Source organism: Emys orbicularis, chromosome 12 (assembly GCF_028017835.1).
Source record: "Emys orbicularis isolate rEmyOrb1 chromosome 12, rEmyOrb1.hap1, whole genome shotgun sequence".
NCBI classification, from domain to species: domain Eukaryota; kingdom Metazoa; phylum Chordata; order Testudines; family Emydidae; genus Emys; species Emys orbicularis.
Window position 1 is genome coordinate 20,592,104 of NC_088694.1, and position 26,408 is coordinate 20,618,511.

The 26,408-nt window shown below is 47.9% G+C and overlaps 2 protein-coding genes across 3 annotated transcripts; one reads left to right on the forward strand and one right to left on the reverse strand.

Annotated features, from left to right (window-relative positions):
• The first annotated feature begins 70 nt into the window (after window positions 1-70).
• SYS1 (SYS1 golgi trafficking protein) lies at window positions 71-22,839 on the forward strand. 2 transcript variants are annotated; one of them, XM_065414522.1, is made up of 4 exons: window positions 71-138; window positions 644-885; window positions 1,963-2,030; window positions 22,787-22,839. In XM_065414522.1, exons 2-4 carry the CDS (start codon window positions 724-726, stop codon window positions 22,800-22,802), a joined length of 246 nt encoding a protein of 81 aa, XP_065270594.1. In that variant the 5' UTR covers window positions 71-138; window positions 644-723; the 3' UTR covers window positions 22,803-22,839. The 2 variants fall into 2 exon arrangements, with proteins under 2 accessions (XP_065270594.1, XP_065270593.1); XM_065414521.1 differs by lacking the exon at window positions 22,787-22,839 and adding an exon at window positions 3,883-5,596.
• Window positions 13,052-26,408, reverse strand: LOC135886740 (neuritin-like). Its single transcript, XM_065414523.1, has 3 exons — window positions 26,366-26,408; window positions 22,171-22,318; window positions 13,052-13,277 (listed from the first exon to the last, which is right to left on the reverse strand). The coding sequence occupies exons 1-3, from the start codon at window positions 26,406-26,408 to the stop codon at window positions 13,052-13,054; spliced, it is 417 nt and encodes a 138-aa protein (XP_065270595.1).

Below are 26,408 nucleotides of genomic sequence, written 5' to 3' on the forward strand. Positions count from 1 at the left end.
CTAGGCATCTGGCGCCTTTTCTATGGTAACTGGCAGAGATGTTGGTGCCGCTCTAGGCGAGTGTTGCGGCCTCTGTGGTCCGTGGTGTTAAGCCGAGCCGGGCCTGGCTGTGAGGTGGCCTTTACTGACTCGTCCTGGGTGAGCCAGGGCGCCGCGCGGGGCTGAGGCGGGGGACTTTGTCCGGGTGGGGTTGGGTCGGGAATCGGAAGCTGGCGGCTGCGGCTCGTGAGTGCGGAGGGAGATTGGAGGGGGGGAGGGTTCGGGAGCTGAGGGAGATGCTGGGGGGATGCTCCGGGCGGGTTGGAGGAGGAGGGTTCGGGAGCTGGGGCGGGGGGGGAGATGCTCCGGGGGGTTGGAGGGGGAGGGTTCCTGAGCTGGGGGAGATGCTGGGGGGAGGGGAAGAGATGCTCTGGGGGGAGGGGTTCCTGAGCTGGGGGAGATGCTGGAGGGAGGGGAAGAGATGCTGTGGGGGGGGAGGAGGAGGAGGGGTTCGGGAGCTGAGGGAGATGCTGCGGGGAGAGGCGCTGACTCTGTGTAATAGCGGAGACCCCTTGGGGCTGGGCTCAGATGGGTGACCATTTGGCAGGGCCCAGCGGGTGAGGTGGACGCTGTTGTTGGCATTACCCCTGCCCTTCTTTTCCAGGTGCTGAGGAAATCGCCCAGTGTCTTCTTTCAGGGCTGACACATCAACTTTCCCCTGGTTGTGTGCGAGCTGCCTTGGGAATGGCAGGACAGTTCCGTAGCTATGTCTGGGACCCTGTCCTCATTCTGACGCAGATTGTCCTCATGCAGGCAGTCTATTACAGCTCCTTGGGGCTCTGGCTAGCTCTGGTTGACAGCCTGGTGCAGAATAGCCCTTCTCTTGACCAGATTTTCAATTATGAGGTAAGACGCTTTTCCTTAGCTAGAGCACAGAGAAGGTCTCTCAAATTCAGAGAATAAAACACTGCAGTCTAACATGGTCACTGGCACACTCAGAAATGCGGAGTCCTCAGACCACATTGGATCTTGAGTCTCCTGCACCACTGAGCACAGAATTAGGGTGATTCCACAGAGGAGATCTGGGTTCAGTCTAACAAAAAATTCATACATGAAAATATTTAGTTACTGATTGTGGCTTCAGACCTAATCTTCTGGCAGTACCATTGCTGGAAAGAGGACCACAGCAGTCCATACAGTGTTTCTGTTTGCAGTGCGCACACTGACAATTCTTCCACAACTCAAACCTCCCATGCTCTGAGTGCTCCAGAAGAGTCAGTATCTCAGAGTGCAACTGAGATTCTACGTTTAGTTACCACATGCAACAATCGTGGGAATTCTCATAAGAGAGATCCCTGCTCTGAAACCTGAAGAGAGCTGTGTTGCAGAAGCTGGGATCTAGTCTTATCAATGGTTTCAGAGTAGCAGCTGTGTTAGTCTGTATCCCCAAAAAGAACAGGAGTACTTGTGGCACCTTAGAGACTCAAATTTATTTGAGCATAAGCTTTCGTGGGCTGAAGAAGTGGGCTGTAGCCCACAAAAGCTTATGCTCAAATAAATTTGTTAGTCTCTAAGGTGCCACAAGTACTCCTAGTCTTATCAATGTTGTTCTCCAGACTCTCTTGAGACTTACAGGGCCAAACTCAGCCCTGGAGTAAGTTTACTGAAGTCAGTGCAGTTCCATCCAGGGTGAATTTCTCCCTTGTGTGTTCTGACACACAAGCCCTAAAATTCCCAGATGCCCAGGTAGAGTTAACCTTGTAAATACAAACCCACAATTTAGGAAAGGAAAACATTTTTGTTGTTGCTATTTTTGGCTTTTTTGTTGTTGTTTTTTAAAATCTAGAAATACTAGTTTGTCAGCTTTGTAGGGAGCAAATAGAATGGAACTGGGCCACTGGGAAGAGCCTGAGTTGAGTAGAGTCCTAGCTGAAGCAATTTCCAATTTATTTCAGTGTCTTTCTTATTTATCACTCTATATAGATCTTGGGATTCTCTACCCCACCTGGAAGACTTTCCATGATTGCTTTCATCCTCAATGCACTCACCTGGTAAGTCAGCTCTCCAGTGATCAGCTGTGAGATTTTGAGCTTCTGTTTATCCATACTGGGATTGGACATCTTCTGTCTGGGATTAGACATCATTGCCTTTAAATTAGAATTTAAAACTGTGATGTTAGCATGTGCTAGCTAACACCTTGTAAAAGGCTACTGACTGTATACAAGACATACGGCCTTTAACACAGCGGGGAACCTAGGTTTTAACTCAACCAGTTTAGCACATGTTAAAGTCTACCCTGCTGCATTGTCTATGCTAGACTTTTCAAATCTATTAGTACACATTAGCTAACATGCTAACAACACAGCTTGTTACCCTACTCTTGATGAGGCTCATGCAGTGCTGATGATAGGAATGTGGACTGGGTTCAGAAATAGCCGAAGCCTTTTACTCTGCCCAAAATGTGATGTCTGAGTCTGGTGAACCTTGCAAACTCTGTGGGAAATTGTGTTTCTTGCAGTGTGAAGGGAAATGATGTAAGTGCTTCTGTTGCATGTCCACAGTGTGAGCCTGGGGCTTTGTAAGTTAAATTTGTCCCAGTGAGAGAGCCTATTTTTATTATTTATTTGTTCATAGCACTTGCAGTGTGCTAGGTATCCCACACTTACAAAGAATACAGAGCCACAAGTTCCCTGCTTGAAGAGCTTTCAGGCTAATGGTAGACATGATGCAACAAGTGAAAGCTACAAACAATAGGTTGTGAAATAGGAGGATGGCCTATAGATGAAAACTGTAAAAACCAGATCACACATTTATGCACATATTGTATCCCCAATTCCCTACATCCCAATCTACTAAAATGCTCTTCTAGGGCAAAGTGCCCCCTTAGGACAGTCATCTTCTCCATAGCCTTCCTTGCCATCCAGCCACTCTCTGTTCTTACTTCATATGTCAGTCCCAGGCACATCATTCTGTGAAGAGTTTTACATCTCCCTGGAACAATTGCCCTCTTTCCTCAGCACAATTTTCCTATCCCTCTGCATTGGTCCTGCTCTCGAAAGCTGTTCCTATTCCCTGCCCCTTTGCCAAGCTGTCCAAGCAGACAGCTGGTACTGTGTCTGATTATGTCTTGTGTGCTAGAACTAGCCCATAGTAGCAAGGATCTTGCCCCATGAGGTGCCAGTCAGGAGGTCATTTGGGCCTGGTGATTCGAGTGTCTCCTTAATCCTTCTTTTGTTTTAGGTGCGGGTCTGTGCATTAAGGTCACTTGAACTATGTTGTTGCAGAACAAACATATCTTGTTCTTGTTGGCTGAGATCTGAGAATTCCCTCCATTTATCAGTAATGACTCCTGAATGGGACAGCTGGCAATTAGGAGGTCTAAGCACAGGACTGGGAATGAGGAACTCCTGAGTTCTAGTCCTGACTCTGATGCTGATTCTTCTGAACCCTTAAGAAGTCATTTAAGCTCACTGCCTCAGTTTCCCCATCTTTTAGCTGGGGATAAAATCTGCACCTGAGGGATTTTGTGGACATTAATTAATATTTGTAAATAATTGTTTATCTATAAAATGCTAAAAAGGTGCAAAGTATTTAGTCTCAGCCAGTGGCCAAAGATTGCAGAGACGAGGCAGAAAGCCAGCTGGGAATTTTTAAACTAAAAGCTTATTCCTCTGCCATCACATAATTAAAATGCTACAAGCTGCTTAAGTTTTACTGCAGTAACATTGAGCAAGGTCAGAATAGTCCTGACTTCAGAACAGTTAAGGTTTATTTTTAATGGATAAATAATCAGTACAGATAATTCCTGATGGCTGCTGCTAGATCCCTCCCTCTCAGGCCACTGCAGTTTAAGGCAGTTTGCATATAGTTACAGTTACATCTGTCTCTCCTTTCTTCTTGCAGTGCTTTGGGCTTGTTGTACTTTATCCGGCGAGGAAAGCAGTGTTTGGATTTCACAGTCACAGTTCATTTTTTCCATCTGCTGGGTTGCTGGATTTATAATGCACACTTTCCCACAGCTCTAACGTGGTGGCTAGTGCATGTTGTGTGCACGGCACTCATGGCTGTGATTGGGGAGTATCTCTGTATGAGAACAGAACTCAAAGAAATCCCATTGAATTCAGTCCCCAAGTCCAGCGTATAAACTTGTTATGGGGATGCGCTGCATCAGGCCATTGTTTCCAGCACCTCGGCAGTGACACAAGACAATGCCAGAAAACTTCATTAAAGAAGCACAGCGGGTCTGTTTGGACTTTTTTAGATCTTGGTGGCTGCATGAGTGTGAAGATCTCTGCTGTTGCCATTAAGACAGTGAACAAAGCAGAAGTTTTATTTTAATAACACAAGGCATTTAATATGATTATTCTATGTGAGTGCTTTCACTATTAATTCAAGTGATATGGACCAGGGAAAAATCAGGCAACAAAACCTAGAGCATGAGAAGCAACTGGAATTTAACCCATGTGCAAGGTCTTTGGCGCGCATGTTGGAGCTGGGATGATCAAACCTTCGGGGAGAAACGCACAGTGATTGACTAGGAGCTGCTTCTTACATCTTTTTTCCTTTGGTTGGTTTTTGTTTTAAAATCAAGGATTTAAACTGATGTAGGATTAAAAAGAATTGTGTTTGTCTCAGTCACCAGTTGTGAACCTATAAGGCCTGTACGCTCCTATGGGCTTCATTATTGTTCCCGTGTTTAGTTCCTAGAGTAGGTGTAAGGCAACATATGTTGCTGGATTGAAGACACTTTTTTAACAAAATAGGAAAAATGGTATTAAGTTGCCTTCAGTGTGTTACAATTCTTCTGGTGAGCTGAGCACTTTGAGCTACGTACTGAATGTCCACATCACAGCAATGGACTACGGTCTGGCCAGAAAGGAACACCAGTGGTCACTTTCTAGGGTTTGTAAAACTTCCCACTATGAATGTTAAACACCACAAGCCAGAAATCCAGGAGCCAGTGAAAATCAACCAGCGTATTCTCCTCTTGCATGGAGGATTGGCCATAACATTCACCAAACGTTGAACTGTGGGTTGAGTTGGTTGAGGGGAGCTTTCTGCTGTGTGTTACAAGCACCATTTCATCATTCCCACTCCGTAGTAACCTGCGTCTTCCTACCAATCATCAAATTCCAGTACTTACTCCTGCCTGAAGGCTGCCACCAAAGACTGTTTTCCAAAATTGGTAGGTGTTTCTTGCTGCAGGACGCCATACTTGGGACTGTTATTTGTCTCTTATGCTGTTAACGAGATGGTGCTTTTGACTGATAGGCAATTTAAATAGAACCTCCCTTCTCATAAGCCACTGACCCCAGTATTCCCAATGAAAGGAGTAGGCCAAATGGTTTCCTAGGGTCCTGCATCCCAAACGGTCAGACTTACCTCTAGTTGTGTAGTTTCCTCTAAGGGATGTTAAGTCTGTGCTGTCTGTGTGTCATTCTAAATGGGGGCAAACTAGGATTTTAACACTGAAATTCCTTTTTTCTTGTGTGGCTTGTTTCCTTTGTACATTAATATTGGTGAACGTTATTAGTTTGAATAAATTATATTTGCTAAATTAATGTGCAGTTTGTAAAGAATTGGAATTGGTGGGATGATTTGACACAGAATTTGATAAACTCTCTCTAAAATGGGTCTCTTGATTATTTTGTTGTGTTAATTTCAAAGCTAAATTGCAACTGTTCATCTCATATGCTCGTATATAGTGTTTTAATCCAGGGTAAAATATTTGTTTGAAACTCTCCTGAGGTATTACGGAGCAGAGAGAATCTCTCTGTATTGTCAGTGAACAGAATGCTGCTGTTTTCATGAGCAGAGCACCATGGCATCCTGAGGGCTGCTATCTCTTGATTTTCATATGTCCTTTGTGAGTGGGGACATTGTGAGACTTGAGCCTATCCTATTAGACCTTTGATTGAGTGCTGTCTGGAGAACACAAACTGTTTCAGTTTAAGCACAATTCTGCTAATCTGTATTTTTCTCCTCACTACTTTGGGGGCATAGGGAGGGGAAGCATATGTACAATGACAGGGTCCTAGTTTCCTCAGAGTTCAGTTGCTCCCTCCTGCTCCAGTAAAGTCAGAATCTTCTTCTGTTGGCATCACAAGCCTTTCCAAATAACTCCATTCTGATTTAGGAAACCAAGAATCTGTTTCCATTAAATGACTCTAGGAAAGAAAGGAGGAAGGGAATATGCAAAACAATTGTGGCACAACAGTCTTTCCCTAGGGAATAGTTTAGGCAGTTTTTTCCTAAATAGAGCAAAGAGCTCTTTAGAAGGCCTTTTCCTGCTGTTTACAGTGCAACGTTGCAGTAGCCAACCAGCCTTAATCCCCCTTGTCCTGTTTTGCCTAGGCCAAAATTCTTCTCATTCCAGGTCTGTTTAGGGATGTGTCTGTTCCTTTAGGCATGTTCAATCTAGCCAAGGCTAGCCAAAAACTCCAAAGGTAATAACAAAATATTTTTTAAGTACATCAGAAGCAGGAAGCCTGCTGAACAACCAGTGGGGCCCCTGGACGATCGAGATACAAAAGGAGCGCTTAAAGACGATAAAGTCATTGCGGAGAAACTAAATGGATTCTTTGCTTCAGTCTTCACGGCTGAGGATGTTAGGGAGATTCCCAAACCTGAGTCGGCTTTTGTAGATGACAAATCTGAGGAATTGTCACAGATTGAGGTGTCACTAGAGGAGATTTTGGAATTAATTGATAAACTTAACAGTAACAAGTCATCGGGACCAGATGGCATTCACCCAAGAGTTCTGAAAGAACTCAAATGTGAAGTTGCGGAACTATTAACTATGGTTTGTAACCTGTCCTTTAAATCAGCTTCTGTACCCAGTGGCTGAAAGATAGCTAATGTAACGCCAATATTTAAAAAGGGCTCTAGAGGTAATCCCAGCAATTACAGACCGGTAAGTCTAACGTCAGTACCAGGCAAATTAGTTGAAACAATAGTAAAGAATAAAATTGTCAGGCACATAGAAGAACATAAATTGTTGGGCAAAAGTCAACATGGTTTCTGTAAAGGGAAATCATGTCTTACTAATCTATTAGAGTTCTTTGAAGGGGTCAACAAACATGTGGACAGGGGGGATCCAGTAGACATAGTGTACTTAGATTTCCAGAAAGCCTTTGACAAGGTCCCTCACCAAAGGCTCTTACGTAAATTAAGTTGTCATGGGATAAGAGGGAAGGTCCTTTCATGGATTGAGAACTGGTTAAAAGACAGGGAACAAAGGGTAGGAATAAATGGTAAATTCTCAGACTGGAGAGGGGTAACAAGTGGTGTCCCCCAAGGGTCAGTCCTAGGACCAATCCTATTCAACTTATTCATAAATGATCTGGAGAAAGGGGTAAAAAGTGAGGTGGCAAAGTTTGCAGATGATACTAAACTGCTCAAGATAGTTAAGACCAAAGCAGACTGTGAAGAACTTCAAAAAGATCTCACAAAACTAAGTGATTAGGCAACAAAATGGCAAATGAAATTTAATGTGGATAAATGTAAAGTAATGCACATTGGAAGAAATAACCCCAGCTATACATGCACTATGATGGGGGCTAATTTAGCTACAACGAATCAGGAAAAAGATCTTGGAGTCATCATGGATAGTTCTCTGAAGATGTCCACGCAGTGTGCAGCAGCGGTCAAAAAAGCAAACAAGATGTTAGGAATCATTAAAAAGGGGATAGAAAATAAGACGGAGAGTATCTTATTGCCCTTATATAAATCCATGGTACGCCCACATCTTGAATACTGTGTACAGATGTGGTTTCCTCATCTCAAAAAAGATATACTGGCATTAGAAAAGGTTCAGAGAAGGGCAACTAAAATTATTAGGGGTTTGGAATGGGTCCCATATGAGGAGAGATTAAAGAGACTAGGACTTCTCTTTTCCAAGCTGAAGAGACTAAGGGGGGATATGATAGAGGTATATAAAATCATGAGTGATGTAGAGAAAGTAAATAAGGAAAAGTTATTTACTTGTTCCCATAATACAAGAACTAGGGGCCACCAAATGAAATTAATGGGCAGCAGGTTTAAAACAAATAAAAGGATGTTCTTTTTTACACAGCGCACAGTCAACGTGTGGAACTCCTTGCCTGAGGAGGTTGTGAAGGCTAGGACTATAACATCATTTAAAAGAGAACTGGATAAATTCATGGAGGTTAAGTCCGTTAATGGATATTAGCCAGGAGGGGTAAGGAAGGGTGTCCCTAGCCTCTGTTTGTCAGAGGGTGGAGATGGATGGCAGGAGAGAGATCACTTGATCATTGCCTGTTGGGTTCACTCCCTCTGGGGCACCTGGCATTGGCCACTGTCGGTAGACAGGATACTGGGCTAGATGGACCTTTGGTCTGACCCAATACAGCCATTCTTATGTTCTTATGTAATCCTGGGTGTGAATTACCATTTCTTCCAGGAGGTGGCATTGTTTCCTCTCCTAGAAAGTAAGGTAAGTGCCCAGATGCAAATTGGAACAGACAATGCTGTAGCCTTGGGTTGTCAAACTTTTTAGTGTAGATAACATATGAAGAGAAATTATCTCCCAGCCACCTCCCTTCTCATTCACAGTAGGATGAATTTCCCTGCTATACCCTCCAAATGTGATGACATCATAATACTGTACTTGCTTATAGGGAAAACTAATATCAGGACAATATATAATAGCTAAAAATATATCTCCTAATGCAGTTTAGCAGCTGAAAATAAGAACTGCTAGCACTGTGACCATATGCTCTGAAGACCACCAGCAACTGCTGAACGGACCACACTTTGGGAACCTTTGCTGTAGCCATATTAAGCACCATCACTGTGGGCTCAACTGACCTGGCATATCTTCAGAACAATTCTGATCCCATTTCAGGGGTTTCAGGGCTGAAGCATGTAACTAGAATGATCTGTTACGATTTCTTCCAGTGTAAATTATCCCATATAGTTTGTGAAGAGCCTGCTGCATATATGTGACCCCAACTTCAGAGTAATCTCATGAAACCATAGCTATTAGTTTATTCATCCTAGATCTGAGCTATCTTTCCACTCTTGCAATATTGGTAATTTGGGATATTCCACATCCAATTGAGCCTCTAGATGAAAGGCTGTTTGTGATATTCAACCTTAATGTCTCCTTTCTGTCAGTACTAGTGTGAGGGAAGGCCGAGTCCCATATGCAGAAAGAACTGCAGGGTCTTGTAGGTTTGATCAGTGGGTCAGTAACGCACTGCCAGGAGTCACTTCACAGTGGCTCTCAATCACATTTTTAAGGGTGGATCTTCTTGAGGAAAATATCAGAGCCTCCTTGATTAGAGTTAGATACCAGGGAGAAGCAATGGAGGGATGTAGTAGTCCCACTCATTAAAGAGGAAAGAGCTGCTGGCTACACATACATATTTGTGAGACCACCTGATCTAAGTGTTACTGTTATGTTTCCCATTCTCGTTCTTATTTGGAAACAGTACCACTTATCTCTCAATGGACTAGACCGGCGATTCTCAAATTGTGGGTTGGGACCCCATTTTAATAGGATTACCAGGGCCAGCGTTAGACTTGCTGGGGCCCGGAACTAAAGCTGAAGCCTGGGCCCCAGAAGCCAAAACTCGAGGGCTTCAGCCTAGCGCAGTGGGGCTTGGGCTCCTCCTTCCTCTCTTTCCTCTTCTCTCCCGTGTGTGTGTGATGTAGTAATTTTTGTTGTTAGAAGGGGGTTGCAGTGCAATGAAGTTTGAGAACCGCTGGACTCTAGACCATGCTGCATTGGCATGAAATGCTGTAATGTGGGATTTGAAATATGTTTGTTGACAGGTCTGGATTCTTTGCCTCTGAGGACTTGAATTTATACCATATGTCAGTGCCTTTTGTAGGAAAATTCAGTGCCTACCTGTCCTTGGTTGAAGGGGGGCAGAGTCTTTTTAAACCAAAAATTGAGTTGGAAACGCTGAGACCCTCCACTCCCATGTCATAAAGCCTAATTTTCACTTGCACATAGTTGATGAATTCTCAGCAGTTCTTTGGCTTTGGAACTTTTAGTTCTACACCAGAGCAATGGCAGATGGTCTATTTCTTAATGAACCTTTTCTTTAGTACATTGGAGCTGAGGGGTTTTGCTCCCAGGGAGATTTTCTCCAACACCTGCTCCCTTTCTGGGGGTTGCAGTAGTGTCAGCAAACTGGATATTTTCATCCAGGGTCTGTAAGGTTTGGCAGGAAGTAGGCTTTGCAGAGAGTACTAATCATTAAGACATCATTTTGTCTTCTAGAACTGTTTAAAAGCTTGAAAGTTTAACAAAGGGGAAGATGCCAATCTGTTAAAGCAGCTAAGAAGAGGAAGCCTGTTAAGGCATTAGATAATTGTTTACTAGTCTAAACCATACTATTGCTTCCTTTAAAGCAGAATTAAATAGGTGTGGCCACAAAGCAGTCTCTGCCTTGGCCGTTGGCAGTGTCCAGCTACTCCAGCTTTCCCCCACAGGAGAATGTGTAGGGAATGGGCAGGGACACTGATAGTGGGGAGAGGAGAGAATGGAATGAAGCCACAGCATATACTGCATTTTGTATCAGAGCAGAAAGTAGAACCAAGCTGAATATGGAGTTGAGACTAGTTAAATCTAAATCCTACAATGCTCCTTGTTAACCGCTTCACCCACCAGGTACCATTGTGCCCAATGCCAGAGATGTTTGTCTCCCTGAAATCCGTATGCCACCCTTAAGAGAGTGTTATTAATGTCTTCCTCATTAGCAAAAGCTCTGGATGTCCCATCTGGAAGTGGAGTTTAAATACTTGCTGCTCCTCCCCTGAGCTGTTTCAGATTTCTTGGGAGCTGCCACTTCATTAATTTTGTAGAGGACTCCCTCCCTGCTGACAATGTGAGCAGGGTTGCTTAGCAGTGCTGTGGAGAGCAGGGTGGTAAATAGTAACTAGGGCAGCAGGCAGAGTGCAAGAAGTTACACAGGAAGGAACTTGACTTGTCAAGGATGGCACTAATGGACCTCTTGTTTGCAGTGTCAGCAGAAAGGCCAAAAGATATTCCTTGCTGAAGGAGAAGCTTGCGTATGTGTCTGCAATATACTTGGCTAAATCCCAAGGGCTAGCAGTGCCTCACTTACTGGCCCACTAAAGTCATTGTTCACACTCTAAAGCATGTTCCCAGATTTGCGAACGTTGTTAGAACCTTTATACCTATTGTTTCTAATTCATACATGCTGGTTTGAACCAATCTGTGGATGTGAGAGAGACTAACAGTAAACACAGGCTCCTCGGTTGGGATAACTAACAATTTCTTCCCTACTGTGGTAATGGGAATCCTCAGAGCTGTGCAACTCATCCATACTGTATGTTGCTAGATGCTGCTTCCCTCTATTCAAAATTGAATGAGTGCCCTGCTCGACGGTCATGAGTGTCATAATAAAAGTATATACAATTAATGCTACAGAGAAAGTGGAGCAGGAGCTTCTGTTCTCCCTGTCTCATAACACAAAAACAAGGGGACCTTTAATACCACTAAATGATGGAAAATTAAAAACTGATCAAAGGAAAGACCTTTTCACCCAGTGCATAATTAAACTGTGGAACTCGTTGCCACAGGAAGTCGATAAGACCAAGTAAATCGCAAGATTCAGAAAAAGATTGGAGTAATATCAATGACAAGAGGATCCTGAGTTGCTATATTTAAAGCTAACAAACACTTTGGAAAGGATATAAAACAATATACTCAGGCCTTAAACCAATCTCCAACTATTAGGGATCAGGATGAGACCTTCAATGGGCACAGATTATCCCACATCTGCCAACTGCAGATGTCTTGTACCTTCCTCTGAAGCATTTGGTACTGGCCTGTCAAGGGATAGGTTACCGGACTAGATGGATCTTGGGTCTGATCCATTCTGGAAATTCCTGTTCTCTTTGAAGTGCTGTAATAGGTGTGAAGGAGCAGACCTGCACTGATGCACATTATTGTCTTAGACCCCCTTGCATGCCCAGGTAGGGCCTCGGAGATAGTTCTTAGTGCCCTGGAATTGAAAGGGCACAGTTAAGTCACTGCTTTCAACTGCCAGATAATACAGTTGAGTTTTTCAACATATCCTGAAATCACTTGCAAGAGTCTCTTGGTATTGCAAATATGTTTAATGGCAGTGTTGAAGCCGTGACATGAACAACTGTCTGGGCTGCATTGGAAGAGACAGGGAGTGACTGTGCTATAGACCAAGAAAGCAAGACAAATGATTTCCATTTTGACAGGTGTAGGTTATACAACAGACATTATTTGATATTTTTGAATTACACAGTCAGTCACAGTGCTGCTCACAGGTGTCTCCTGGGATACTTTTAAAGCAAAAGAGTTATTAGAAACCTCTAGCCCAACCCTCCCCCTTTCCCCATTATGTTTTTCCCTCTTGTTTCCTTATGAAAGGGATTTACACACAACGCAAGAGTCACTCAGGTAGCCAGGTGCATCTCACAAGAAACAGACATGTCCGAGATTGTTCTGCAAGGGGAGGCTTCACCATCCCCAAAGGGGAGGATTCTACTAGCAACATGACAAGGAATCCTTCCTGCCTTTGACAGGTTCAATACATTCTCCCTGCACTTCAAAAACACCACCAGTAATTGCTTCCTCCCGCCCATCACCACCGAAAAAAAGTGGAGCATTTGTCTGGCAGAAACAGGCAGCTGAATAAACAGATTCGCTTCCAGTGACTATAGATAGAAAAGAGTGCAAAAGAACCTAGTGTTTAGCACTAATCCTGAATTTCTCCCCAGTCCTTTGGCCCTCAGGCTACAGCCTCCAGCACTCTGCACCATCAGTCGGAGCTGTGGGTGCACTTGCAGCTGGACAATGTCAAGTTATAGCAAGTGCTGAGTTTATGATTAATCATGTAAGTTACTTAGAGACAGTGCAACCAAGGAGATGCTGCCGAGCTCTTCTGAGGCTCACAGACCTGGAATAATAAAATCAAGTGTTCATCCAGCACCATACCGAGTATTTCTCAAAGGTTTGGAAATACTACATTTCTGATCATAACTACACCGATGACACTGATAATACCTCTTCATTCCAATACTTTCAGAGCTGCTCCATTTACAAATTAAGCCAAGTGACCATCAGAGAGAGGCTTAAGACAACAACATTTGAAACATTTGTCAAGCTGAAGCTCTGGGAGCTGTTGGGACTGCAGAGATCAAACAAGCTGCCTTGGAATTTGATTTTTCTAGATTCCTTTTTCAAAGTCTCCCAGATACTTGCTGCCTCCTTCTGGCACTCCCAAAGAGCAGTCATGGCGCACATGTGAAATTCATCCCAATACCTGTAGCCGAGGGAAGAATGGAGGCTGTTAGTTCATTTAAAATGCCACAGAGCAGAAAGATCCAAGACAAAACCTTTCTCCCCACTGGAAACTCTCAATTCAATTGGCCCCCACATTTACATTTGGTGCACTTATTTGGCACATAACGGCTATGTGTTCAGCATTGTATACAGGGCCGGCTCCAGGCACCAGCCCTCCAAGCATGTGCTTGGGGCGGCACCTGGAGGGGGGCAGCGCTCACCTGGGGAGAGCGGGGCCGCGGCCGGGCTCGCCGCCCTCCCCCGGTGCTCAGGCCTGCCAAGGAGAGCAGGGCCGGGCGGCGGGCTCGCTGCCCTCCCCCGGCGCTCCGGCCGGCCGGGGAGAGCGGGGCCGGGCGGCGGGCTCACCGCCCTCCCCCGGCGCTCCGGCCGGCTGGGGAGAACGGGGCCGCGGCCGGGCTCTCTGCCCTCTCGCCGGCGCTCCGGCCGCCGGGGAGAGCAGGGCCATGGCGGGCTTGCCGCCCTCTCCCGGCGCTCTGGCCGGCAGGGTAGACCGGGGCCGCCCTCCCGCGGCGCTCCGGCCGGTCGGGGAGAGCGGGGCCCCGGCTGGGCTCTCCGCCCTCCTCCCGGCGCTCCAGCTGGCAGGGAAGAGCGGGGCCGCCCTCCCCCGGCGCTCTGGCCAGCCGGGGAGAGCGGGGCCGCGGCGGGCTCGCCGCCCCGCTCCCCCTGGCGCTCCGGCCGGCTGGGGAGACCGGGGCCGCAGCCGGGCTCGCCGCCCTCCCCCCCAGCGCTCCGGCCGGCAGGGAAGAGCGGGGCCGCCCTCCCCCGGCGCTCCGGCCGGTCGGGGACAGTGGGGCCCCGGCCGGGCTCGGTGCCGTCCCCTGCTGCGGGGGGGGCGGGGCGGCGGGAGGCTTTTTTGCCTGGGGCGGCAAAAAAGCCAGAGCCGGCCCTGATTGTATAATGCCTCAAGATAGAGAGTCTTAGTCCTGAATTGCTTACAGTTTAAGGCCCCAATCCTGCAATGAGCTCCTCCTGTGAGAACTCCTATACCTCCTTGAGTTCAGCTGGATTCTGCACAGGCTTATGGCTCATCCTGCACTGAGAGGATGGCAAGATGAGAGCCTTAAAGAGAGGCAGAAGCCAGATGCACTGGGAAATCTAAGGGAGACTGACCCAATGGTGGTTTTTGTTAGTGGAATCATAGGGTTAGAAGGGACCGCAAGGGTCATCTAGTCCAACCCTCTGCCAAAATGCAGGATTTGCTGGGTTTGAACCATCCAATACAGATGGTTTCCCAGTCTCTTTTGAAAACCTCCAATGAAGGAGCTTCCACAACTTCCTTAGGCAGTCTGTTCCATTGTCCTACTGTTCTTACTGGGAGTTTAGTTTTCTACCTCCCTGCTCTGGCATCATTAATCCCCCTTTGTGGGTCTCACAGAGCTCATTTGCTAAAAACTAACCCCCCAAACTTGTTGAAGTGTTTCTACAATTCTTTTGAAAGCCAATGAAATCCATTGTTTTTTATAAACTGCTGTCCCCCTTCAGTGCTTGGAATTCCAACTCTGAGTCCCTGAAAGTGAAACAGATTAAGAGCAAATGTTTGACTGACTTCATTGCTCTTCTTTGTCCAAGCTGAATGATGGGCTTGGCCACAATGTAATCACAGACTGGGGGTAAGGACACTGGCTCTTGAAAACTATTTCAGTTTTCTAATCCAGTGTCTATACAGAATGAAGGAAGAGTCTGTATTATTTTTTTATGTGCCTTGGTTTATTTGCTTGCTGTCATGCCTGAGTGGAAGGAGTTAAATCAAAGGAGGCTGTAAATGAGGTGAGGGGAAGAAACAGGAAATGAAACAATGACAAAAATAAAATATGCCAGAGAGAATACCAAGGGTCCTGGTCCTGGATAAAACTATGGAGAATTTATTGGAGAATGCCTCTGCCGGGCTCCAACTAGATGAACAAGGTTTCTTCTTCCTATGCCTGAACCTAGAATCAAAGGGGATTCTAAAGCCTTAAAGACCCTGGCCTAGGGAGGAAGGAGGAGTGAGCAGGCAGTAGTGGCTGGGGAGGAATCTCTGACAGGGAGAGACAGAGGATGTTCAGGGGCTGTCTGTCGCTTCCAGCGCTGGAGCAGGGGAGGTCTGGACTGAGTGAAACTTACCCAACACTGGCAAGGAAAGAAGGAAGGTTAGTTAAGACCCATATGGGCCTTTTGTTGTTTTACCCCTTCTCTCTGCGTACTGTGTGCCTTTGGTGAATGTGAGTGAGGGTGGGGGAGAGCAAGCGACGGAGGGAGGGGGGCTAGAGTGAGAGGGGGCAGGGCCTCACAGAAGGGGTGTGGCAGGGGTGGGGCCTTCGGGCAGGGGGTGGGGCAAGAGTGGTTAGACTGTGGGGTTCCACCCTTTGAGAGAGGTGCAGGAAGCCAAGCCTGTCATCTGAAGGATGCCCTCAAGAGGAACTGAAAGGGGTCCGAAGTGCATCTTGCCCTGTAACTGTGACAGTGTCATTTGTAGATAGGGTTGCCAACTGTCTAATCGCACAAACCCAAACACCCTTGCCCCACCCCCTGCCCGAAGGCCACACCCCTTCTGTGAGGCCCTGCCCCCTCTCACTCTAGCCCCCCTCCCTCCGTTGCTTGCTCTCCCCCACCCTCACTCACTTTCACCAGGCTGGAGCAGGGGGTTGGGGTGCGGGCTCTGGACTGGGGAGTGGGGCCAAGAGGTTTGGAGTGTGGAAGGGGGCTCTGGGCTGAACCTGGGACAGGGGGTTAGGGTGTGGAAAGGGGTGCAGGCTCTGGGAGGGAGTTTCGGTGCAGGAGGGAGCTCAGGGCTGGGCCAGGGCATTGGGGTTTGGGAGGGGGTTCGGGATGCAGGCTGTGGGAGGGAGTTTGGGTGCATGAGGGGGCTCAGGGCTGGGACAGGGGCTTGGGGTGTGGGAAGAGGTGCGGGATGTGGGCTTAGGAGGGAGTTTGGGTGCGGGAGGGGGCAGGGGGTTAGGGTGCGGGAGGGGGCTGGAGCAGGGGGTTGGGGTTCAGGAGAGGTTCGGGGTGCAGACTCCGGCCAGGTGGCACTTACCTCGGTGGTTCCCAGAAGTGGTGGTATGTCTGGCAGCAGCTCCTAGACTTAGGGGTGGCTCTGTGCGGCGCTCGCTGCCCCTGCCTGCAGGCACCGTCCCCTGCCCGCAGTTCCCCATTCACGGCCAATGGGAGCAGCGGAGTTGGTGCTTGGGGCGGGGGCAGCATGCAGAGACCCCCTGGCCGCGCCTCCGCCTAGGAGTCGCTGCCGGACATGCTGTCCGCTTCTGGGAGTGGCGCGGAGCCAGGGCAGGTAGGGAGCCTGCCTTAGCCCTGTTGTGCCGCTGGACTTTTAGTTGTCTAAAATCTCCCGGATTGGCTTCAGTAACCTCTGGGAGATCAAGCCCGATTCTGGGAGACTCCCGGCCAAACCTGGAGGGTTGGCAACCCTATTTGTAGAAGAGGTGAAGAGAATTTTTCATAACACATGGGGGCCAATTCTCAGTTATTCTTTATGCCTCTTGGACAACATAAAGGAGTAGAGGACTGCCCCCCTGAGAAAACCCTCTGTGCAGAGAGCTTCCCTGGCCAGCACAGTGGATCTATACTGCCCTGCACCAAGTCACTGAAGGTAAATAGGTACATCTACAGTCTCTTGAGCTATTAGACTGACGGTGAATTCTCCTCTGTCATCTTACTAGGTTTGCTGGCCATATTCTTCATGGAGGGACACAGCTAGATGTCCCATCTCAATCTGGGAGATTGAGCAGACCATCTGGCTGGGGTCAACATCCCAAGCATGGGAAGACATCTTTTTACTTTTGTCTAAATCTTCCTTTCCTGGAGATGACACTATTTCTTCTTGAAGTATGGACATTAGTGCTTTCCTTTTTTAATAGGATTTATGTCAGAACACCAGCTGCATAGAGTTCATTAAATAAAGCCAGTGTGGCAGAATAAATGTCCTGAGATCATAATGAGAAACATTGGTGCCAACTAAGGTAAGGTCTTGTGTTCATTAGGGAGCTACACTCAGGACCCTGCAGCAGCTGAACTGGGAAACACAGCTTGGTCAGGTAGGGGTTAAAAATGATCTATCTCTTCAGGCAAAAGATTAAGTGGGGCAGAGGAGAGAGAATGTCAACTTTTAGTGGTGGTTCTACTTTCAGCTGGGTGATCATAATTCCCACAATGCTTCACTCTTCACAGCCTCCATCTGTTCAGCCAGACAGGCTATGATCAAATGACTTGTCAGTGTTGGACTCTGGGGAAATACTGCACAAGCAGAACTGAAAAACAAATGCTGCTGATTTCATACTAGACTGCCTTCCAAGGCATCAATTATTCTGATCTCCATATCTGTCACTGACCTGTGTATCTCACTCCTGGAGAGAACATGGCACAGGAGGGGCTTGAGAAAACCATCCTACATTAGCTGAATTGTAGATGGCATAGGGAGAGTTTAGGGTTAAAGGCCAATAACTGCCCAAGATATTCCTTGGCAGGAAAGGGGATCATTACTTTTTTCCTTCAATCACAATAGCCCCGGTTGTCTTGCAGGGTTGGCCATTCACCAGGACCTACACAAGAACCCCTGCTAGCATGGTCAGGATTCCAGTGCTATGTAGCACCGTCTGTAGTTCCAGTGTTTTACTAATTTTCTGTATTTGTTTTCAGCCACTCTAGAGCCCTGTAGCTTCCTAGAAAATCAGGCTTTATTGCCAATTGGAGCAGAAATCAGTTGTTTCTTTAGAAATGAAATAAACTTTGTTTTTTAAAAACACTGAAAAGCTGTTTAGTAAAGCAGTCAAATACATTGTTCGCATCCACAAAAAGGGCAGTGGTATGATATGCTGTTGTGTGCTGCCAGGAAGAGATACATGCTACGATTCACAGTATGATACATGGACTCCTCTGAAAGCCCCTTTAAAGGAACCTGGCCATTTTCTACTGCTAGCGAAGATGTCATTTGTCTTCCGTTCCCAATTCAAACCAGAATCTCTGCCCAGCATTATCAGTCCAGGAGGCTTTTCATTCTAACCCCCTTCTAATCTTGCTGAAAATTCTAATTTGTACATGGGATTTGCCTTTTTTTTTTTTTAAATGGAAAATGTACAAAATTTTCTATTATCAAAATTAAATAGTTTGTTTAATGCCAGGCGGACCCAACACAAAACATTTTGTTTGTCGAAATGAATTGAAACATTTCATTGTGGGTCAGTTTGACGTTAATCTGTGTCTGTTTGAGTTGCCGTGGTACCTCATGGGAGTTGCAGTTCAGGTGCTTCATGCCCCTTTTCTTCTCTATGGGCTGGGCTCCCTGGCTGGACGAGATCTCCTATGATTAAAGCTGCGTGTCTGTCACGGAGGTCATGGAAGTCATGGATTCCGTGACTTGCCATGACTTCTGTGACTTCTGCAGCGGCTGGTGCTTGGGCTCAGGGGCTGCCCGGCTGGTGAGCCCCTGGGCCAGCAGCAGCAGTTTGGGTGTGTGGAAGGGGGCTCAGGGCTGGGGCAGGGGATTGGGGTGCGGGGCGTTGCTTACCTGGAGGGGGTCCTGGCTCCCACCAGCATGTCCCTAGCTCCTAGGCCAAGGGGCCAGGGGGCTCCGCACGCTGCCCATGCCGACAGGCGCTGCCCCCCGAAGCTCTCATTGGCTGCAATTCCCGGCCAATGGGAGCTGCGCAGCCGGCACTTGTGGCGGAAGCAGCACATGGAGCCCCCCTGGCCGCCCCTCCCCCTAGGAGCTGCAAGGACATGCGCAGTCAGGTAAGGAGCCTGCGAGCCCTGCCAACCCTCCCTCCCCCAGCACCAGCAGGGATCCTGTCCACCCCCCTGCCCCATCATGCACGGCACCTCCGGGATGCCCCCCCAGAGCACCATGGCCTCCCAGCCAAGTTTTAGTTCGGGGTCTATAGTAAAAGTCATGGAGAGGTCATGGGCTGTGAATTTTTGTTTACTGCCCGTGACCTGTCCATGACTTTTACTAAAAATACCTGTGACTAAAACGTAGCCTCACCCATGATGCACCAATTCAGGACAAAAGCAAGTGTGAAATATTGGAATTTTCCATGGCCTGGAAATTCTGATTTGTGACCAGCTTTACTAGCTTGGGCCTGATGTTTCTCCTCCTCAGAGCTGGTCTACATTAGAAAAGATGCACTGGTTCAACTAGATTGATTTACAATCAGTCTAGTTAAACTGGTACAAACCTCCAATGGTGAGTGTGTGTCTACATTAAAGCTCTGCACTAGTTTAAGTAGACCAATTTAAAATTAATCTAGCTAAACCGGTGCAGCGCTACTAATGTGGGAAATGTGTGAATTTCAGATTTGGTTCACACTACAGACCTGGGAAAGTTCATGTGTGCAATGGTGAGGGGGAAGATCCATCAGAAAACAAGAGCACCTAGGTCAGGTTTACATTTCAGCATACACCTGGGAGTGGGGGCAGGGTTACTTCACACCTGGTGGCTGGGTCAGGTTATATTATTGTGTACAGCTGGGGAAGATCCCCTAGGAAAACAGAAAGGCAGCTTTTCCTCCAGGGCACCTACTCTCTGGAACTCCAATCTGTCCTCTGAACCAACCTAGTAAGATAACAGAGTTTAACAAAAGTCTTTCCTCCTTTCTAATCCATTGGGAGGCCCAATGTTAGATTTCAGAACATTCCTATGAAGTGGTTAAAGCCAATAGAAACAGGCGCGCACAGCTCTCACTGACCAGCTGAAGAGGATGGGTTTTGTGGGGCAGCACTACTCACTCAATCCAGGGAGAAGTGGGGGAACTCCCCTCTACTTCTAGCTTAGAGGAAGCTCTGTTCACCCCACTCCACCCCCTGCACAGCCTCCCCACTTACTTCCACCTCCTGTTCCCCGTTTCTATGTCTTTTGTTACCTTGGTTATAAGGCAGCAGCCCTATACCAGAAAAAGACTTTGCTGACACCACTGAGTTCACTAAACAGAGACCCCACCCCCTATGAAGCTGGAGATACATACATAAATAATCGGCTCCTGGATTGCATTACTTCCTTTAGAGCTAGCTTAAATGATCCGTAACCCCAGTTGCTTAAATCCGACGCTGAGTTGCCTTGTGGCCTTGGCAATATCACCTCCCTCCTCTGTGCTTCAGGTACACCTTCTGTAAACTGGGGATAGTGACTCTTCTCTTCATGGGGGAATGGAGTGGGATGTAAAGCTAAAAGCTCAGTGTTTGGGAAGCACTCAGATCAGGTGACAGGAAGAAGAAAGAAGCAATCTGTCCCCCTTTCTAAGCAATGCTCCCCTTTGCTCCACACAACAATAGTGAGGTTGACTTCTCTCCACCTGGGACAAATGGATCCTGCACTCGCTGTCAGGGATCCTGCAGAGTGCTGGCAGGAATCTCCACTGGTGCTGGAATTCTGTTGTGTTCTCCTTTCCAATCGCTTGGGCTGGTGGGCTTCTCAGCTCGGTCCTGGTATCTTTCTTCCCTGGCAAATGGTTGCCTGTTGCATCTCGTTCCTGTTCCCATGCAGGGCTAGGAATTCATTTCCGTTTTCAGCAGCCCCATCAATCCCACCGCTTGTCTCTTTCACTAACCCCTAACCCTGAGGTGTAAGAGAAATGCCTTCATTCAGATCCTGCCTGTCATTTCCACCCCTCCCCCTTCCCGTTGATTCCTTATTAGTTCAGATGCTCTTACTCCTCTAATCTTCTCAGCCCTCCTCCTTGGGCTCGAAGGTTTACACCTCCCCAGTGCATCTGTCTTTCCCTTGATTGCTTTCTGCATCTCCTTATTCCCCCCTTGGCCTTTTCACTCCTGTGGATTCATTGCTGGGGATGCTCAGAACCCTCAGCCATCTTCATTTATCTCTGCCAACTTTTCATTTCCTCCCTGTGTCTCCCTTCCCTCACTTGCTTTAGCTCATTCCCTTTTAATCAGACCTTTCCCTGAACACGCTCTGTGGTGAACTCCAGCAGCTTTACTATTTTACCCCCTTCCTTGCTTTCCCCTTGGTCCTGATTAGGTTATCACCCCTGGTAACTGAATGGATCCTCCACCTTTTGAACTCGGCTGTGAAGCTCAGCTGCTCACTGAGGGGCCTGAAATTATTGGACTTTCACCAGGAATGAACTGGGCCCTGACCCTGCAGGAAGGACCCTTGAGTTCAGCTTGCTTTTAGGCTGCTGACACCTGATTAAATGCAGTTTGCAGTCTGGCTCCAACTGCTCTTGTGTGCTTAATCCTTGGCATGGTCTAGCCTGGCAGGATTTTCTTGACACCTTTTTTGCTATGTCTCATGCAGCCCTAAAGGCTAGAGCCATGCTTAGCGGGGGGAGTTCTCCATCTCCACCTACACTAGCTGGGTGCAAGAGTCTTCTTCTCCACCGATCTCCTGAGGACGGGAAAGCGTCGTTATCAGGGATTGGCAAGCAGTAGCCTCTGTCCCAGCTCCTGCCTGAGGTGGGAAGCAGGAAGGTGAGGAGAGCCTGGCTTATACTGAAAGAAATCTATTTTTGTCAGAGAAAGCAGCCAGAGGCAGGTGGGGGGCCTGGGAGGCTGAGTGGAAGAGGAGGTTAGAGCATGGTATCCCAGATGGGCGGATTACCTAAATCCTCAGGAACCCTACGCTGTCGCTAAAAATGCACAATAATAATAATACCCCAAACTACTCTGCATGGGTTGCATCCTCAGCTTTGATTGGGAGTCCTTGGAGGGTTTGCTGATTCCCTGCTCTGCAGGCTCTGTGGTGCCCTACTGTCTCGGCCTGCATGAGACTGTGTGTGAGAGGGTGTGTCTGCCTGTGTGGTGTGTGTGTGTTCTGCATCTCAGGAGGTTGGGGTGAGCACAGCAGTGTGTGCATTTGCCATGTGTTCGTAGGGAAGAAGGGCCAGAGCTGTGGGGTTGCTACTCACCCGCAAACAGTGTGCAGCCCCTGCACCTCATCCCTGTCGTCCTCCTCGTAGCTGGCCATGTTTTCCCCCAGTTTTAAGACGCAGTCAGAGAAGCCTTGGTAAATGTTTTCACATTTAGTTTCTGAAGCCAGCGACCTGACCAAATACCCTATAAACCAAAAAGGGGATTTATGTAACAGTGTAGCAACCCAGCTCTGAGTCAGCCCAGTAAGGTCACCTCCCAGAGGCTTCCCCACAACTTCTAGCATGGGCTGTGGGACAAGAGCCCATGTTCTCTGAAGGGCTACATACATGTAAACGCCTGCATAAACCGGAGGGCAAACTGGGCGAGCTCATGGCAGCTATTTCATGGGCGCTGCCAGCTTGTGCTTCACAGTCTCAGCTTAAAACAAGCCTCTCGAGCCCTCATCTCTGGAAGGAAACTTGTGTCAACACGTGAACCAAATGTAACCAATGCAGTGACATGTGCCCGGGTTTGCAAGCAGCCTGCAATAATAGCTCTGAAAAGGGGAACTGCTCATATTCATTGTGATGGGACTTTAGCAGTGAAGCCTAACAATGATGATTTAAATAGCAATGTTGTTAACTCTTTCTCCCTCTTTTTTTTTTTTTCTAGCTGTGGTCAGCAGTGAATCATATTAGGAAGCTTGGCGTAAGCTACACCGCAACATGTCATTTTAGTGCTTTAGGTGGGCAGGGCTTGGTTTGTGGGAAGAGCTAGGGAGAGTACCCTCCCCTACACAGACACCGTTCCATCCCTGGAATAAATATGAAAAAAAGGAACCATTAACATTCTCTGTTCTGCTGGGAAGGGGAGAAATGCACTTTTTAGCCCTTAGTAAACAGGGTTTCTTCTTAAAAATCAGTGGACTCAGTGATGACACAAAGTGGGGACCTGTTCCTATTCCAGCCCTCAATGAATCCCATTCTGCCCAAAGGGGAAATAGCAAGAAGAATGGCCAAGAATTCAAACCTGCACTGCCCCTTTTTTTGATTCCCTTTGGGATGGTTCCCAAGCCCTCTGTGCCCAGAATTTCAGGAGGAAGATTTCTCATGGATGACTACTGAGAGAAAGTTTGCAGATGAGACAAACTGGGGGTGTTAAATACTAAAGAGGACAGGTCACTAATACAAAGCAATCTAGATCGCTTGGTAAAATGGGCACAAGCAAACACTATGCATGTGAATATCGCTAAATGTAAATGTTTTCATCTAGGAACAAAGAATGTAGGTCATACTTACAGGATAAAGGACTCTATCCTGGGAAGTCATGACTGAAAAATATTTGGGGGGTTGTGGTGGATAACCAGCTGTACATGAGCTCCCAGTATGATGCTGTGGTCAAAAGGACTAATGCAATCCTTGGATGAATAAGAGTACAGAAGTTATTTTACCGTTGTTTCTGGCACTGGTGTAACTGCTGCTGGAACACTAAGTCTAGGTCTGGGGTCTGCACTTCAAGCTGGATGTTGATAAATTGGAGAGGGTTCAGAGAAGAGCCAGGAGAATGATTAAAGGATTAGAAAACCTGCCTTATAGTGACAGACTCTCAAGGAGCTCAATCTGTTAGCTTAACAAAGAGAGAATTAAAGAGTGACTTGATTAGTTTATAAGTACCGATATGAGGAACAAATATTTAATAATGGGCTCTTCAGTCTAGCAGAGAAAGGTCTAACAGGATCCAAAGGCTGAAAATTGTAGCTAGACCAATTCAGACAGGAAATAAGGCACACCTTTAACAGTGAGAGTAACTAACCATTTACCAAGATATGTATGTGCTGTATTCTCTATCCCTGACCATTTTTTAATTGATTGGATGTTTTCCTAAAAGCTCTGCTCTGGGAACTATTTAGGGGAAGTTCTCTGGTCTGTGCTATGCAGGAGGTCAGATGATGGAATCAATTCTGAAGCACTTAGAGGAGAGGAAAGTGATCAGGAACCGTCAGCATGGATTCACCTAGGGCAAGTCATGCCTGACTAACCTAATTGCCTTCTATGATGAGATAACTGGGTCTGTGGATGAGGGGAAAGCAGTGGATGTGTTATTCCTTGACTTTAGCAAAGCTTTTGATACGGTCTCCCACAGTATTCTTGCCGGCAAGTTAAAGAAGTATGGGCTGGATGAATGGACTATAAGGTGGATAGAAAGCTGGCTAGATCGTCGGGCTCAACTGGTAGTGATCACTGGCTCCATGTCTAGTTGGCAGCCGGTATCAAGCGGAGTGCCCCAAGGGTTGGTCCTGGGGCCGGTTTTGTTTAATATCTTCATTAATGATCTGGAGGATGGCGAGGACTGCACTCTCAGCAAGTTTGCAGATGACACTAAACTGGGAGGAGTGGTAGATACGCTGGAGGGTAGGGATAGCATACAGAGGGACCTAGACAAAGTAGAGGATTGAGCCAAAAGAAACCTGATGAGGTTCAACAAGGACAAGTGCAGAGTCCTGCACTTAGGACGGAAGAATCCTATTCACTGTTACAGACTAGGGACTGAATGGCTAGGCAGCAGTTCTGCAGTAAAGGACCTAGGGGTTACAGTGGACGAGAAGCTGGATATGAGTCAACAGTGTGCCCTTGTTGCCAAGAAGGCTAACAGCATTTTGGCTGTATAAGTTGGGACATTGCCAGCAGATCGAGGGACGTGATCATTCCCCTCTATTCGACCTTGGTGAGGCCTCATCTGGAGTACTGTGTCCAGTTTTGGGCCCCACACTACAAGAAGGATGTGGAAAAATTGGAAAGAGTCCAGTGGAGGGCAACAAAAATGATTAGGGGGCCGGAGCACATGACTTATGAGGAGAGGCTGAGGGAACTGGGATTGTTTAGTCTGCAGAAGAGAAGAATAAGGGGGGATTTGATAGTTGCTTTCAACTACCTGAAAGGGGGTTCTAAAGAGGCTGGATCTAGACTGTTCTCAGTGGTAGCAGATGACAGAACAAGGAGTAGTGGTCTCAAGTTGCAGTGGGGAAGGTTTAGGTTGGATATTAGGAAAAACTTTTTCATTAGGAGGGTGGTGAAGCACTGGACTGGGTTACCTAGGGAGGTGGTGGAATCTCCTTCCTTAGAGGTTTTTAAGATCAGGCTTGACAAAGCCCTGGCTGGGATGATTTAGTTGGGAATTTGGTCCTGTTTGAGCAGGGAGGGTGGGAGGGGTTGGACTAGATGACCTCCTGAGGGCCCTTCCAATCCTGATATTCTATGATGATCCCAATGGTCCCTTCTGGCCTTGGAATCTAGGATTCTTTCACTATGAAAAGGATGGGAGAGAAGAGGCTGCTCTGGTGACAGGTGCTTAGTTTATTGTGTCTCTATTGTGTGCCTGTCCCTCTGTGACCCGTAAGAAGAGATCCTATTCCTGGCTAACCAACCAGCAGGGCTCAGAGCCAACTGCAGTGCTCCATGCAGAGGGGAATGGCATCCTCCGTGCCCCCTCCCATGGAAACAGGGCTGCCCAGAGGATTCAGGGGGCCCGGGGCAAAGCAATTTTGGGGGCCCATTCCATTAAAAAAAAGTTGCAATACCATAGAATACTATATTCTCGTGGGGGCCCCTGTGGGGCCCAGGGCCTGGGGCAAATTACCCCACTTGCCCCCACCCCCCACCCCCGCCCTGCATGGAGAGGGGACTTCTCTGCTCCAGCTGAGAGCAGCTGAAATGCAGCCACCTCCGAAATTTCCACGGCAATTGGGACCCACTAACTCCCCCAGCAGGAAGGGCCCGGGGGAAGTTCCTGCTCCCCTGCCCAGGCTGGGCTCGGGGTTAAGATGGGAAGGGCCACCGGCTGCCCCCGGAGGTTGGGCGCGTCACACCAAGGGATGAGCTCGGGAAAGCTGCAGCCAGGGACTGCCTGGGTCTGGGTGGCGGATGTAACCCGCGGTGCCCACTGCGGGCCACACGCCCCCCGCGCCCCCTCCCGGGCGGAAGCCGAGAGAAAAGCCTCCCCCGAGGGCAGCCTGGGCTGGGGGCGCCTGCAGGCTCCGGGCTCGTGGCGCACCGCGGCAGCTCAGCGCCAGGGGGCGCCACCGCCGGCTGCGCTGGGGTGACCCCGCCGGGGCGGTGCTGCCCCCTGGCTCGGCTGCCCCCCAGCGGGACTCTGCCCTATTGCTGAGGGGCCGGTCCCTGCCTGGCTCCCCCGGGGTCCGGTTCGAGCGTGTCTCCTGCGGGACCGGAGCCGCCCGGGCTGCCCGTTCCTTACCCAGCGTGAGGAGCAGCAGCGCCGTGCCCAGCCTCTGGCCCAT

What these genes read in the sequence shown, in the direction of transcription:
- LOC135886740 (XM_065414523.1), bottom strand. Translation starts at nt 26,408, where the DNA reads ATGGGCCAGAGGCTGGGCACGGCGCTGCTGCTCCTCACGCTGG. An exon ending in GCTGCTGCTCCTCACGCTGG is followed by an intron (nt 22,319 to 26,365) that starts GTAAGGAACGGG and finishes TTTGGTTTATAG; the next exon opens with GGTATTTGGTCAGGTCGCTG. An exon ending in GGGCTGCACACTGTTTGCGG is followed by an intron (nt 13,278 to 22,170) that starts GTGAGTAGCAAC and finishes CCTCGGCTACAG; the next exon opens with GTATTGGGATGAATTTCACA.
- SYS1 (XM_065414521.1), top strand. Translation starts at nt 724, where the DNA reads ATGGCAGGACAGTTCCGTAGCTATGTCTGGGACCCTGTCCTCATTCTG. An exon ending in ACCAGATTTTCAATTATGAG is followed by an intron (nt 886 to 1,962) that starts GTAAGACGCTTT and finishes CACTCTATATAG; the next exon opens with ATCTTGGGATTCTCTACCCC. An exon ending in ATCCTCAATGCACTCACCTG is followed by an intron (nt 2,031 to 3,882) that starts GTAAGTCAGCTC and finishes TTCTTCTTGCAG; the next exon opens with TGCTTTGGGCTTGTTGTACT.